The sequence below is a fragment of the Puntigrus tetrazona genome, unplaced genomic scaffold (assembly GCF_018831695.1).
Source record: "Puntigrus tetrazona isolate hp1 unplaced genomic scaffold, ASM1883169v1 S000000746, whole genome shotgun sequence".
NCBI classification, from domain to species: Eukaryota; Metazoa; Chordata; class Actinopteri; order Cypriniformes; family Cyprinidae; genus Puntigrus; species Puntigrus tetrazona.
This window is the reverse complement of record NW_025048355.1, coordinates 1,207,501-1,220,000: the sequence shown is the minus strand read 5'-3', so window position 1 is coordinate 1,220,000 and position 12,500 is coordinate 1,207,501. Positions and strand designations below refer to the sequence as shown.

General features: G+C 40.8%; 4 protein-coding genes across 4 annotated transcripts in view; 1 reads left to right on the top strand and 3 right to left on the bottom strand.

The window, feature by feature from the left end:
- Positions 1-1,109, top strand: part of snx13 (sorting nexin 13) — a 24,617-nt gene extending 23,508 nt beyond the window's left edge. Inside the window, exon 26 of the mRNA XM_043233041.1 lies at positions 1-1,109. This exon is cut by the window's left edge and continues 114 nt beyond it. Within this exon, the coding sequence (XP_043088976.1) occupies positions 1-119 (119 nt within the window). The 3' untranslated portion in view covers positions 120-1,109.
- Positions 1,110-3,576: 2,467 nt separating this feature from the next.
- On the bottom strand, positions 3,577-5,613 carry LOC122335226 (endonuclease domain-containing 1 protein-like). The gene is made up of 2 exons (XM_043233040.1): positions 4,659-5,613; positions 3,577-4,589 (listed from the first exon to the last, which is right to left on the bottom strand). The coding sequence occupies exons 1-2, from the start codon at positions 4,671-4,673 to the stop codon at positions 4,077-4,079; spliced, it is 528 nt and encodes a 175-aa protein (XP_043088975.1). The 5' UTR covers positions 4,674-5,613; the 3' UTR covers positions 3,577-4,076.
- Positions 5,614-5,815: 202 nt separating this feature from the next.
- Positions 5,816-7,212, bottom strand: LOC122335287 (endonuclease domain-containing 1 protein-like). The gene is made up of 2 exons (XM_043233113.1): positions 6,761-7,212; positions 5,816-6,519 (listed from the first exon to the last, which is right to left on the bottom strand). Exons 1-2 carry the CDS (start codon positions 7,076-7,078, stop codon positions 5,968-5,970), a joined length of 870 nt encoding a protein of 289 aa, XP_043089048.1. The 5' UTR covers positions 7,079-7,212; the 3' UTR covers positions 5,816-5,967.
- A 3,285-nt stretch (positions 7,213-10,497) lies between these two features.
- LOC122335185 (endonuclease domain-containing 1 protein-like) lies at positions 10,498-12,490 on the bottom strand. Its single transcript, XM_043232973.1, has 2 exons — positions 11,687-12,490; positions 10,498-11,364 (listed from the first exon to the last, which is right to left on the bottom strand). The coding sequence occupies exons 1-2, from the start codon at positions 11,999-12,001 to the stop codon at positions 10,834-10,836; spliced, it is 846 nt and encodes a 281-aa protein (XP_043088908.1). The 5' UTR covers positions 12,002-12,490; the 3' UTR covers positions 10,498-10,833.
- Between the last annotated feature and the right edge of the window lie 10 nt (positions 12,491-12,500).

The following is a 12,500-nucleotide window of genomic DNA, read 5'->3' as shown; positions in this document are numbered from 1 at the left end:
GCTTCCTGGAGACCCTGTTCCCTCAGTACAAGTTCCCCGAGCTGTTCGTCAAGCTCCACTCGCGTTCTCCTCGAGTGCTCAGATATTCACAGAAGTTGCGCGGCTTGCACAAGAGGTGACAGACGGACGCTTCTCCCGCCGACGCTGAGGGGAAGGAGGAGCTCCACGCGCTCCGACACGCGCCTCCCTCGTAGTGCCTCGTGGCTGCTCTCGTTTAAAGCACTGTATCGACGCGGCCGTAGCGTAGCGGACTCCATCTCATCGTCGTGAAGCGCTCGGTCACATCCGGCGGAAGACTGCGGCGCCCGAGCACCGAGCCATCGCTCTTTCCGTTTGCCGTGCGTTTCTGATCTGATGTTTTGAATGACACTGTGTAGATATATATATATATATACGATTTGTTTGGTTTATTTCGGGGGGGGGGGTTTGTTTTGTATTCGGCATCGGGCGGCGAAGGAGATCCGACCGAAGCAACCTATGCACCTTAACACGTCACAACCGTATGAGGAGGGTCGGCATCGATGAATCGCGATCGTTGAAAAAGGCGGAACGCTTTCCTGCCCAACCGATCGGTTTGCGTGAAGTGGGTGGGGTTTAAACAGGCCACGCCCCTCTGCCTTGCTGACATGTGATACTTAAGCTAATCTAACATGATTTAAAGGGATGCTTAATGCAAAAAAACGAACATTTGCTGAAGATGCGCTCAGCCACAGGCCGTGCAGGATGTAGATCTGGAGAAATGGCATCGCTTCACTTGCTCAGCAGTAGATCCTGAATGGGTGCCGTGAGAAGAGTCCGTAATAACGCTTCCTCCCAAATCTTGCCACGTATTTGTTTAGAGCTCATGATTTGCTTTGGATTGTTTGTGCTTGATCCTTGCAGATTTCTCTCTCTCTTTCCACTGCAGGAAGCTTTACAAAGGTTTCCGGACTCTAAAACGATAGTTTTATTTCATATGAACACGTAGCTGGTTTCTTCTTAAAACGTAACGCGATCTTTTTTATCAGCAGTTTGGGCTCTCGGTCTGACGGCACCCATTCACCGCAGAGCATGCATTGCTGAGTAAGTGACGCAACCGTACGTTTCTGTAAAATCCTTTCTAACAAAAAAAAAAAGTCTGTTGAGTGCATTTTCAGCTAATTAAAATTTTTGGTCGAACCGTTCCTTTAAGGATCGCCTAAAGCCCTCAAACATATCAAAGCGGACAGAGGCGGTGGAGTTCAAGCGTTTATTTGCATGACCGTCTCGTACGGCTGCGTGGAGCTCAGCGCATACGGAGATGTGCTTTAACGAATGTACGTGTCGATGTTTGTGCGCGTCCTGTTTTTATAACTCAATCCAGCGGAGGGTCGTGTTCATGTGTGCGTTTTTTTTAAGTACTTTATTTTAGAATAGCAAGTGTAGCACTAAACTGCAACCGTTTGATGCCGAAGACTGTTTCAGCGCGAGATATATAGATTCAGCCTTAAATACAAGACCAAGAGACGTAGCTTTCACACGACGCGCCCTCGTACGCACACACACACACACACACTCTGATATCCACTGTCCGAAATCCCATTTTCAGTCAGAGAATAAGTCATCGGTTTTTTGTGCAATACGTTTCTTTAATGCATGTTATATAATAATCGTATATGGGATAGTTTTCAAGTATATCCGAGTGAAGAATTTCAGAAGCCAATCCAAAAACCTCCAGAACCACCGAAACATTCCGTTGTTGTAAATGGCTTATTTTAAAGGACTTGTTTTATAAGTCTGGCTTTTTAATGCTTGGGGATGTTTTGTTTTTCTTTTGTTCGTTTGTTTTTAATGTTTGGTCACTCCTGCCGTTTTCCCGAGGGATTTTGACGCGTTCCCGCTTTTAGGAGAGGACTGAAAGCACACTGTAGGTGAACGGATGATCGAAACATGCAGGGAGACGAAAGACGCTGCCGAGGTCAGAGGTCATCTGGCGTCTGAGCACACAGGTCGTGAACACTCTTCATTAACGTTAAACACTCTCTAGTCACGTTTGTGATATATCTACACTTTACAAGAACATACGCAGGTCATATTTCACCCTTTGTTTTGCATGACAAGCTTTTTTTAAAAATGATTGAGAACATTTTTTATAATTAGTGTGATGATATAATAAATCCTAAAAAATAAATTCATTTTAAAAAATTGTATTTAATATTTTTTATTATATTGATAGTTTATTTTCATGCATAAAAATAATGTTATTTAAATTACTACAAACGATTTACTCATTATTATTATTATTATAACGTAATCAGAAATACAAATAAATTATTTTTGTCGCTTAATAAATACGTTCTTTGATTTTAAGAACCACAAAGAATCATTTCATTGTCTATGCAAACGTATCATTTATTTATTTTGATTTTGGAGCAGAATATGACCTGTTTATGTGCTTCGGTCTCGGGCGTCATTAAATATCGACGCTCGAGGCCTAATTCGGATCAGCAGAAATCCATGCGAATAGATGAGAACTCATTTTGTGTTTTAATATAAACATAGCACTTGAAATTCTTTGAGTTGCTCTTGTTTTTTCGTGATCGATCAGCAGTTGTACTCGTGTGATTTGTGGTCTTTCTCTACTGTGATTGGCTGGCACTGAGAAGCTAAACTCTGCTCGATTGGTCGAGTCGCACAGGAGCGGCTTCCCCTTTAGGTCCACACGGATGTTTTTCTGGTTTGATTTTGTTTTCTGAATCCCCGTACGTATGAATCTACGAACATGAACTGTGCATATTGGTGTATAGTATCTGTCAGCGGTGTGCCTAAATGTACTGTCGATTATATTTTCTTATTTTTCTTTAACAAAGTAAGTCGATTTGAATGTCACGGTCGTTTTAATAGACTGAAGAGGACTCTAAAGGAGTAGAGTGTTTGCGTTATGCTTCTAAAACATTCATTTTGAGCAGCTTTACTCAGTATAACACTAATAAAATTAACTCCAACTCACTGCCCCATTCAGAGTCTTTACTCTGTGTCTGAAGGAATGAATGCTGTCTGACAGAATTCAATGAAAACCTTACGAACTTTCTGACAAATGTGAGATTTAAGCATGTTCTTATTTCATCACAACCACGAACACTAATGGAAGCTTATTTCTTTGATAAACGCACACGCTTTGAAAAAAATACACTTTATTGTCCATCTTTTTTTGTATTTTTTTTTTTTAAAAGGCGTCTATGGTGGTAACAATTAAACCAAAACATGAAGCAAAAGAAACTTCATCTATTCTGCCTTCTATATAGAAAAATGAGCTAAAAAGAGTGAATTAATAAAGAATAAATAAATTAGAAGAATAAATATTGTTTTTATATCTGGTTTTAAGTGAATCCGTGCATCTCTTCTCTTCAGGCCACTGGGCATGCTTGTATTTATATTATATTATATTTTCTTTTTATAAACTATAAGTTAACCTGCTTTAACGCTACGCGCTCCTATAAATGTGGATACAAATAGTAGACCTACGATAAATAAAAACAAAATATATAACTGTCTATATATAAGACAAAAAGGGCTTTATGCTATGCGTATCATATATAAACTAAAAACAAATGTATTATTATATGCACTTTTTTTTTTACTTTTTATGCACATCATTAGACTGGGCTGTTTAACTATTACAATTCAATAATGAGATTGTTTAATTTTAAATGCATTTAAATGTGTATTTAGTAGTTTTTCTATTGGTCCGTTGGTTTTAAATGATCCTCAAATAACCAAAAAACATAGAAATATTCAGTTGTTGTTTAGTGATTAATCTGAGGTCAAAACCACATTGGCTGATTGTTTATTCATCCCATGCTTTATAGAAATCCCTTTTTCTCACTTAAGCCTGTGTGTAATTGCACGCACACGCACACACACGCACACACACACACACACACACACACACATGCAAAAAGTCCCACGTGCCACTATTTGCAATTGCAAGCTTTATTGAAGAAAAAAGCATCTACACACTACTGAAAGAAGCGTTTGCTAGATTTTCTTCCCCAGGATATGAAGACAGAAGAGTACCTTCTCACTAAGCTCTAACCGAAGAAGGTCGTGTATTAAAATTAGACGCAGTTATTGTAAAAAAGGTTTACTTGTTTGCCCCATTCGTTACTTAAGAGTGTTTCTAACTCCTGCAGGCTCTTAGGACGAGTGTCTAAATTGTTATCCCGATTGTTCTTGGCCCAGTCGGCTCCGGAGAACGATGACTTTCCCAAACGGCCGAGGCAGCAAAAAGCCATCCACTTGTAAGAGGGAATGTTGACTCTTTTATTGAGTTTATCAGGGCCGGGCACGGCTCCAGTCAACACGTAGGTTGCTTTGTTCTTCTGGTAACGACAGTGGTTATCCATCATATCTTTCATGTCTCCTTCTTTTTTAATCCAAGTTCCTGTGCTTAAGCTGTTCTTCTGAGGAATGCTGTTGGTGAGAGTGAATGCAGACTTGGCTGTTTGTCTGTCAGCTGCAAAACGGACCGGAAATAAGTGCCCGGGACTAAGAGCATCGTTTTTATAGTAGTCTCCGGTGATCGCCTGACGGATGAATGGCTCATGCATCCCAGAACCTGCAGGTTCAAGCTAAAGAAACACAGTCAACAACAAGAATAACTCAAAAAGTCAGCTAGCAACTATATAAAGCATCCTCACCTGCGACTCGATCATCCAGGGAATCTTGGTTACTTTCTTGTTGCTTTGTACTCCGGTGTATTTGTAAGCGGAGAAAAGAGGGATCCTCAGTGACGTGTCGTAGAGAGTTGCATATTTAGTTTCTTTCTCATACTGTTGACAGATTAGCGTATAATTGCTGTGCTGTGCCTCTGAATCCTTTAGGATGCCGGGGATAACCGGAGGGGTTTCACGGAAGAAAAAGTCTTTGCATTTGCTGAATTTGTCCACAAGTTTAGACGTGACTCACGAAAAACCCCAAACCAGCAGAAGCACAGAGACGCTGGAGATAAAGCGGGCCATCTTCCCCTCAGACGAGAATGCGGTGTGCGTCTCTGCTTGGACTTGAATACCTCTGACCTGAAACACAAACGGTTTCGCAGCATTCACAGCCGCAGTCTCGACTCGAGTCTCACTTTTTTTCATACAGTCGTTTCGCTGGAAGCTATACTAAATAAAATGGTGTTAAGTTTTCTTTCACAGCTTCTGACTTGTGAAATAGCTAAAAAAAAAAAAAAAACATTTAATAAAAAGTACAAACCTGGTGCTTTTCATGCTTATTATCATTAATTATTATTATTATTATAACGTAATCAGAAATACAAATACATTATTTTTGTCGCTTAATAAATACGTTCTTTGATTTTAAGAACCGGGAAGAATGATTTCATTGTCTATGCAAACGTATCATTTATTTATTTTGATTTTGGAGCAAAATATGACCTGTTTATGTGCCTCGGTCTCGGTGCTTTTCATGCTTATTATCATTAACTTAAACTGTTAAGCTGCATTAAATTTCAGTAAAAACACTACAAGTGTGTATAACATTATAATTGATGAATTATAATTTTTTTTTTTTTTTTTTTTTAGCTTATCCAAACCTTCAGAAATCATTCTAATATGTTAAGTAATAAATGTAACCATGGTGCACAGAAGAGGCCTGATTAAATACATTTAAAAAAAATCTTTTAAAAAAACCCTTTGGTTTATTTCACTTATTGTGACAATAATGATGACAAATGTGACCCTGGAGCACAAAATGATCATTTTGATACGGATTATACTTTTCACGTGTATCCTGGAATGTAAAAATGTGGGAACCCTCAGATTTAAACAGTGAGATGATTCTGATGCAGCAACATCTTCAAAGCTTTATTAGAAAGAAATGCAAGCGTTTACAGACGTTCAGTTTATAACAGCAACTAAAAAACAGAGTTTGAATTCTGGAGAAGCCGAACAAGCATTTTGACAGACCTCTAATCCAACACCAGAAATGATCATTCAGGAATTATTACCCCATTGGAGACATTTGTACAGTTCTTAAACAGCTGCACATTTTTTTCCATGTTTCATTTAGAAATTGCTGTAACTCCTGCACAGTCTCTTGTGTGATCACGTTATTTTCATTTTTCCGTTCTTGTTCGTTAGGGGCCCAGTAAGCCCCAGAGGCGCACTGTCTTTTATTACAGCAGCAGAATGCCATCCACATGTGAGAGGGAATGTTTACCCTGTTGTTCAGTTGGTTTTTGCCAGGTATAGCGCCGGTCAGCACATGGGCTAAAACGTCACCCTTACCCTTATTGTTACCCTTATTGTCAATGCAACGTGTGTTCATGCTAATCTGACTCTCAATTTCCATGCGTTTCCAACTGCCAGAATTAAAGCCTGAATACTGTGGTACAATGTTAGTGAGTGTGAATGTAGATTCGGCTATAAAGGCATCCTCTGCGTGACAGCTGGGAAACAAGTGACCGCGATTAACGTTAAACTCGTTTTTGAAGTAGTCTTCATCGATGGCCTGGTTATTGTAAGGAGCAGTCATGTCATCAACGGGAGGATCAAGCTGTAGATTTCACAAGAAAGAGTTATTAAACACTAGGAGATGAACCATACTCACTTCTAAAATAACCCCTGGAGTCATTACATAAAACGTAAAATGAGAAGAATCTTAATCAATCTATCGATACGTCAAGCTCAAAAAGTGCAAGACTGAATGGCAGAATAACAAACTTTGACATAAAACTGAAGAGCGATTAATAAAGCAGCAGAAAAATGAGGCGTCAGAAAAAAGGCTAAATATTCACCTGCGGCTCGATCTTCCAGGGAATGTTTGGTCTGTCGAATTTTCCTCTTCCTGTGTAGTTGTACGCTGAGAAAACAGGGATCCTGCTTTCTGTGTCGTAGAGAGTTGCAAAAGTATATCCCGAACCGAAGTTATGTTTTTGACAGATTTTTTTGTAGCGAGGATCAGAGTTGTTCATCAGGATGCCAGAAATCACCGGAGGCCATTTTTCGGAGAAAAAACCACTGCATCCATCAAAAGTTTTTAGGACCTCAGTCGTGCCGAAGGGACAGCGGGACAGCAGCAGCACAGCGAGGACGCTCACGAGAAACTGACGCATGTTCACTCACAAATAAATCACCAAGAAAGAGAAGAAAGAAAATGTTCCCCAAAAAGTATCTGATGAAATGGAAACAGGTGAAATAGCCTCGACTAAATAGTCTTGCAGCTGAGATGGCGATGTTTAATACTGCTGTACACACACACACCAGTCCTGTGAAAAGCACAAATCTAAAAACAGCATGAGTGTTAGTTGATTTTCACACAACATCTGTCCCACAACAAGCAACACCTCTACACCACATCTATGTGTTTGACAGCTATGCCGTACTATTTTCATTGTGCATTTTTGTCAAGTTTATCTTATAGTCATTAGTAAAAACCTTTTGCCTATTGTGATGAGAGTCCCTAGAGGCAATCAGCGTTGCCCTGGTAACAAGCACCTAGCACCAGCCCATCACAGGCTGATCGGTCACACCTGCAGCTCTTCCCTACTTACCGATCACCTGTGTACACGGGGACACAGGCCAAGTCCCGGCCCACAAAGTGACGATCTCAGCTGCGCCTAGCACCTGGCCCATCGAAGGTCGGGATGTTAAAGGACCTGACGGTTCCCATGTTAATTGGGAGAGCCTTGTCGGGGTTTGACCGCCTGCCAGCCCCAGAGTGAGCCGCAGAGACCCGCACCGGCACCAGCAGGAGAGAAGGTGAGTTCCCCTCCCAAAATCCTAACCCCTTTCTTGATGTGTTTCAACAGGTTAATGGAGGGGGCTAATATGCCAGGGCCCAGAAGGAGGATGACCGGCTGAAAAACTGCTGGCTCCAGGTACGAGTCATTGAAGGGTAGGACGTTCAGCCTGGGCCCCATCCTCTCCTGCATTTCATTATCGACAATGGCCTGCTCTACTGTGTTGCTCGGCAGAGGTGGAAGAAAAACAGCTGCAAGTCGTACCCCATACAAAAATGGAGACCATACTGGAACTGGTAAACACTCATCCTATAGTACTTCAGGGCAGCAAATACCATTCAGTGCATCCGGGACCGTTTCCACCTAGCAGCCGGCAGCCCATTGAACTGTGGTCAAACAGGTAAAGGAGATGAGGGAAAGGTTCAAACAGGTCATGCCATTAGTCCGAGAACACCTCAGCAAAGGCCAGCAAGCACAACAGCGCCACTACAACACGGTAGCCCAACCACAGGAATTCCAACCCGGAGATTGTCCTTGTTCCCACAGCTGCCTGCAAATTCCTGGCTACCTGGCAGGGTCCACGGAAAGGGTTCGGCCAGTCACCTACCGGTTACGTCAGCCCGGACGGTGGAGGGCTATAACCAACTCTACCTCATAAACCTGCTGAGGAAACGGGTTCCTGAAATTCAGGAGACATTATGTACAGTAGGCATTCCTTTTAATAAATATCCTTGCCAACAGACAGCTCTTAACATGTGGATCTAATCCTCACGTCTAAAACATGTGTCCAAATAGACTAACGTTACACGTTGTGTCTCACCTAGGCGTTAATGAAGTTAACAGTGCTGAAGAAGACGTTACAGTAATTAAGTTTTTCTATCAGTAATCCTTTTTTGAGTAGTTTTCAAAATGGTGTACTTTTAATTATGTGCTTGAGTACATTCTGAAGGCCCCTGGCGAGGGATATTTTTGCATGCGTTCTCGTTGTGCCATCCAGTTGGTGCAACAGGTGTATATATCTTTCATAAAACTGGGCATTGCAAATCTCAGCATAGAGCTTACACCCAGCTATTTTTTACGTCTAGCTGGTGCAACCAGCCCCTGAAGCGGTCCAGTGGGGCGTCCGTATTTGTCTAAAGTCGAACATCCTAGCACCATCTTGAATGGCACCATCAGCTTCGCATTCTCTGTTGTTGTCATGTTCGACAAATTTCTAATTTCAGAAGCTAGTGTCTTTTTGCATGATTGAAAGCATTTATTTGTTTGGTTTAATGATGTACAATGGTTGTCAAAGACGCAGTTGTCAGTGTTGTTATTGTATGTCTTTACTTTTAGACAAGCTTAACGCATGACTTAATAGACACGTATATCCAAAGGCCCTTTCAAGGAAAGTGTTCAGTAGTACCAATTGAGCATCGTGTCAACGCCACAGCCTACCTGAGCATTGTTGCTGACCATGTCCATCCCTTTATGTCCACAGTGCACCCATCTTCTGATGACTACTTCCAGCTGGATAACGCGCCATGTCATAAAGCGCGAATCATCTCAGACTGGTTTCTCACTGTACTCCAATGGCCTCCACAGTCACCAGATCTCAATCCAGTAGAGCACCTTTGGGATGTGCTGGAACGGGACATTCGCATCATGGATGTGCAGCCGACCAATCTGCAGCAACTGCGTGATGCTATCATCTCAATATGGACCAAAATCTCTGAGGAATGTTTCCTGTACCCTGTTGAATGTATGCCACGAAGGATTCAGGCAGTTCTAAAGGGGGTCTAACCCGGTACTAGTAAGATGTACCTAATAAAGTGGCCGGTGAGTGTACATATATATATACACACACACGTACATATATTGTCGTGGAATTCTTCTTAGGAAAAAGGATGGCCGACAATACTTCTATAATCTAAGTAATGTAAACATAGCAATAATCAGCAAAGACACTTGTTGGTGGAAAACGATAGATAAAAGTTTGGTTTTCTAATGCATATAACAAATATTTTTCCATAATGGAATATTAATAATTTCCTTCGTGACAGCCACAAATCATGAAAAGTTATTTCTTTAATAAACGCTGTAATAAACAAATGTTAAATAAGTAAAAAGAAATGGAAAAGCGGCCAAATCCATCAGCAGACACCGGAATATTTCCTGAGTGACTGCAGGATCACAGACTGTGTCTAATTTCATCTGCTTTCTCTGGGGTCTGGTTTTTATTAAAACAAATATTTATGCATTTCAGGTTCGGGTATGAAGTTATTCGGTTCAATTCAGGTTGACCCGAGAAGACCTCTAAGATGCATGAGCAAAATCATTTTAAAACACCTTTCTCGTCATTTAATCGTTAATTTGGACAAATAATTATAAGAAATATATACAGAAACATGTATATCAGAGCTAATCTGAAGAGCATGTACCGAACTGGACAGCACAAAAACAACTTCCAGTAGAAAATGCGATTTTTGCAAGATAAAAGATGGATATGTGCTGCATTTTTGTATTAAATTAATTAGAAATGTCCCCTGATTTAAAAAAAGCCATCATTGTTTGAAGTGAAAATGAATGATAAATGAGTAAAATATATAACATGTACCCGAGTGCTGTAATGTTAAAACAGATGTTAATGTTATGTATGTAACGTTAAAAGAGAAAATGAATCATTCATAGTGCCATCTTTAAAGTTTAGAAAACATCACGACGTCAGATTATTACATTTCAGAGGCTATTATCATTTTGCATGATTGAAAGCATTTATTGGTTTGGTTTTATGTTACATACAGTAGTTGTCAGTGTTAATAAACAGAAATCTGGCGTTGTTGTTATTTCGTGCCATCTTCACATTTAGACAAGCTTAACTAATGCAGGACTCCACAGACACGCGTTTCTAGTGCCCTTGAAGCAAAAAAAAAGAAAGCATTTCAAAAATAAATATATATAAATAAAATAACAATAAATTAAGCGTTAAATTACTATTATTGCTAATTGCATGCGCTTTTGATTAAAAGCACAGTTTCATGATTTCAACGAATGCGTCCCTTTTCATTTCTACCGAAAAAAGAACTAAACCCTGCCCAAATTTCTGCTGCCAACGACATCAAGTACCGCAAGAAAGGTTTCTCCTCCTCTCACTGAGGCTGAATTTCCCCCGTAACGAACAGATCCATACATTCGCCGTTAAACGGAGCGTATTCTGTATTGTACATGCTCTTCAGGAACTCCTGCAGCTTTTCAAGACTCTGCTCAGTGATGCTTTTGGCTTTATCATCGCTCTCATCTACGTTTTCAGCCCAGTGAGCCAGGGACTCCCATTTTCTGCTCTTACTGTTGAAGCAGCAGAAGGCTGTCCACATGTGCGAGGGAATGTTTACCTTCTCCTCCAGCAGTTTATTCTGGCTCGGCACGGCTCCCGTCAGCCCGTAGGCCAAGATCTTATTGTTGTCCTTTTCATCCCTGCATTGAGAATCCATTACGCTTTTAACTTTTTGCTCCATGCGCCCCCAGCTCCCATCGTTAAATCGGTCGACCTGAGGCACGATATTGATCATATCGCATGTAGATTTGGCGGCGTCTACGTCCGCTGCATAGGACATGGGAAATATGTGACCCCGGGTCAGATGTAGCTGGTTGTTGTGGTAGTATTGTTCTGTGTTTTCCAGCTACGGAACAAATCATTGAAAAAAAAGAGAGAATAAGTGAAATGCTCGAAGCTTGAGTGTGTGAAATCTGTTAAATAAAGTGCCTTAAAACTGTTTTTGGGTTGTTGGTTGTTTGGGGAGGCTATTTTTTTTTAAATAGCCAATATGGAAGTTCCCTATGGAATGGGGAAGTTCCATTCAAAAAGTTTGTTATCTTATGATCTTATCGAGTTATTATATCAAGGATCATTATTTAAGGATGCAATGTTATTATACTTCCATGTAAATTTCACATTCACAAACACAAGTGTAGAAAACAACAGGAATCTGTAAGAAACATTACCCCCGGGTGGATCTTCCAGTTTCTCTTTGGTGCGTTGAAATCGGTTGATCTGCCTGTATATTTGTAAGCTGAAAAAACGGGAATCCTGTTTTTTGTGTCGTAGAGAGTTGCGTATCTGTACATGTTATTCGCTTCCTGACAGATCGCTTGGTATTGGTTCTTATTCTCTGAAACCGATTTCTCCAGGATGCCCGGAATCGTTGGAGGCGTTCCTTTCAAAAAAAAGTCACTGCATGTACTGAATGAATCTACAAAGTCAGACCTGATGAAGGGAAAGCCCAACGCCAGCAGCCCAGAGACGAAAAACAGACGCATCTTCACCTTGAAGTGAGCGTAGAAATGTCTCAAATGATGCGACCCTCTGTTTTTACAGACATCTTATCTCCTCTTTTGTTATCTGCGGCTTCCAGCGAGGTGTGCATTTAAACAAAAAAGGCTCTGCGCATCAGCGGTGAAAGAGTGAGGCGAGTAGATTATCGCAGATTATCACTAGACGCTCACTACTACGTTTGCATCCGACGCTCATTCGCTTGAATCCAGTCACTGTCTGCAGCTGAGCGGCCCAATGCACATGTACACACTCATCCTACATTATGTAAATGTAGAGTTTAGAGTTTAATGCGTTCTGTTAGATCTATGAAAACGAACAAACTTAGATCTTATAAGTAACCATAATGCAAATGATCTGGAGAAGAAGAACTCTAGTTCACTTAGAAGTGCACTTTCTCTCTCTTTTTCTTGCTTCTAATTGTGTTTAATTCCAGAAGAACCATCTCTTTTTGTAACAGATTCTTCAAAAGTTCTTTATGGAACC

Excerpts from the sequence above, each read along its gene's own strand:
- LOC122335287 (XM_043233113.1), bottom strand. The coding sequence starts at position 7,078 with ATGCGTCAGTTTCTCGTGAGCGTCCTCGCTGTGCTGCTGCTGTCCCGC. Across the intron at positions 6,520-6,760 it reads CCTGGAAGATCGAGCCGCAG|CTTGATCCTCCCGTTGATGA; the intron begins GTGAATATTTAG and ends TGAAATCTACAG.
- LOC122335185 (XM_043232973.1), bottom strand. The coding sequence starts at position 12,001 with ATGCGTCTGTTTTTCGTCTCTGGGCTGCTGGCGTTGGGCTTTCCCTTC. Across the intron at positions 11,365-11,686 it reads ACTGGAAGATCCACCCGGGG|CTGGAAAACACAGAACAATA; the intron begins GTAATGTTTCTT and ends TTTGTTCCGTAG.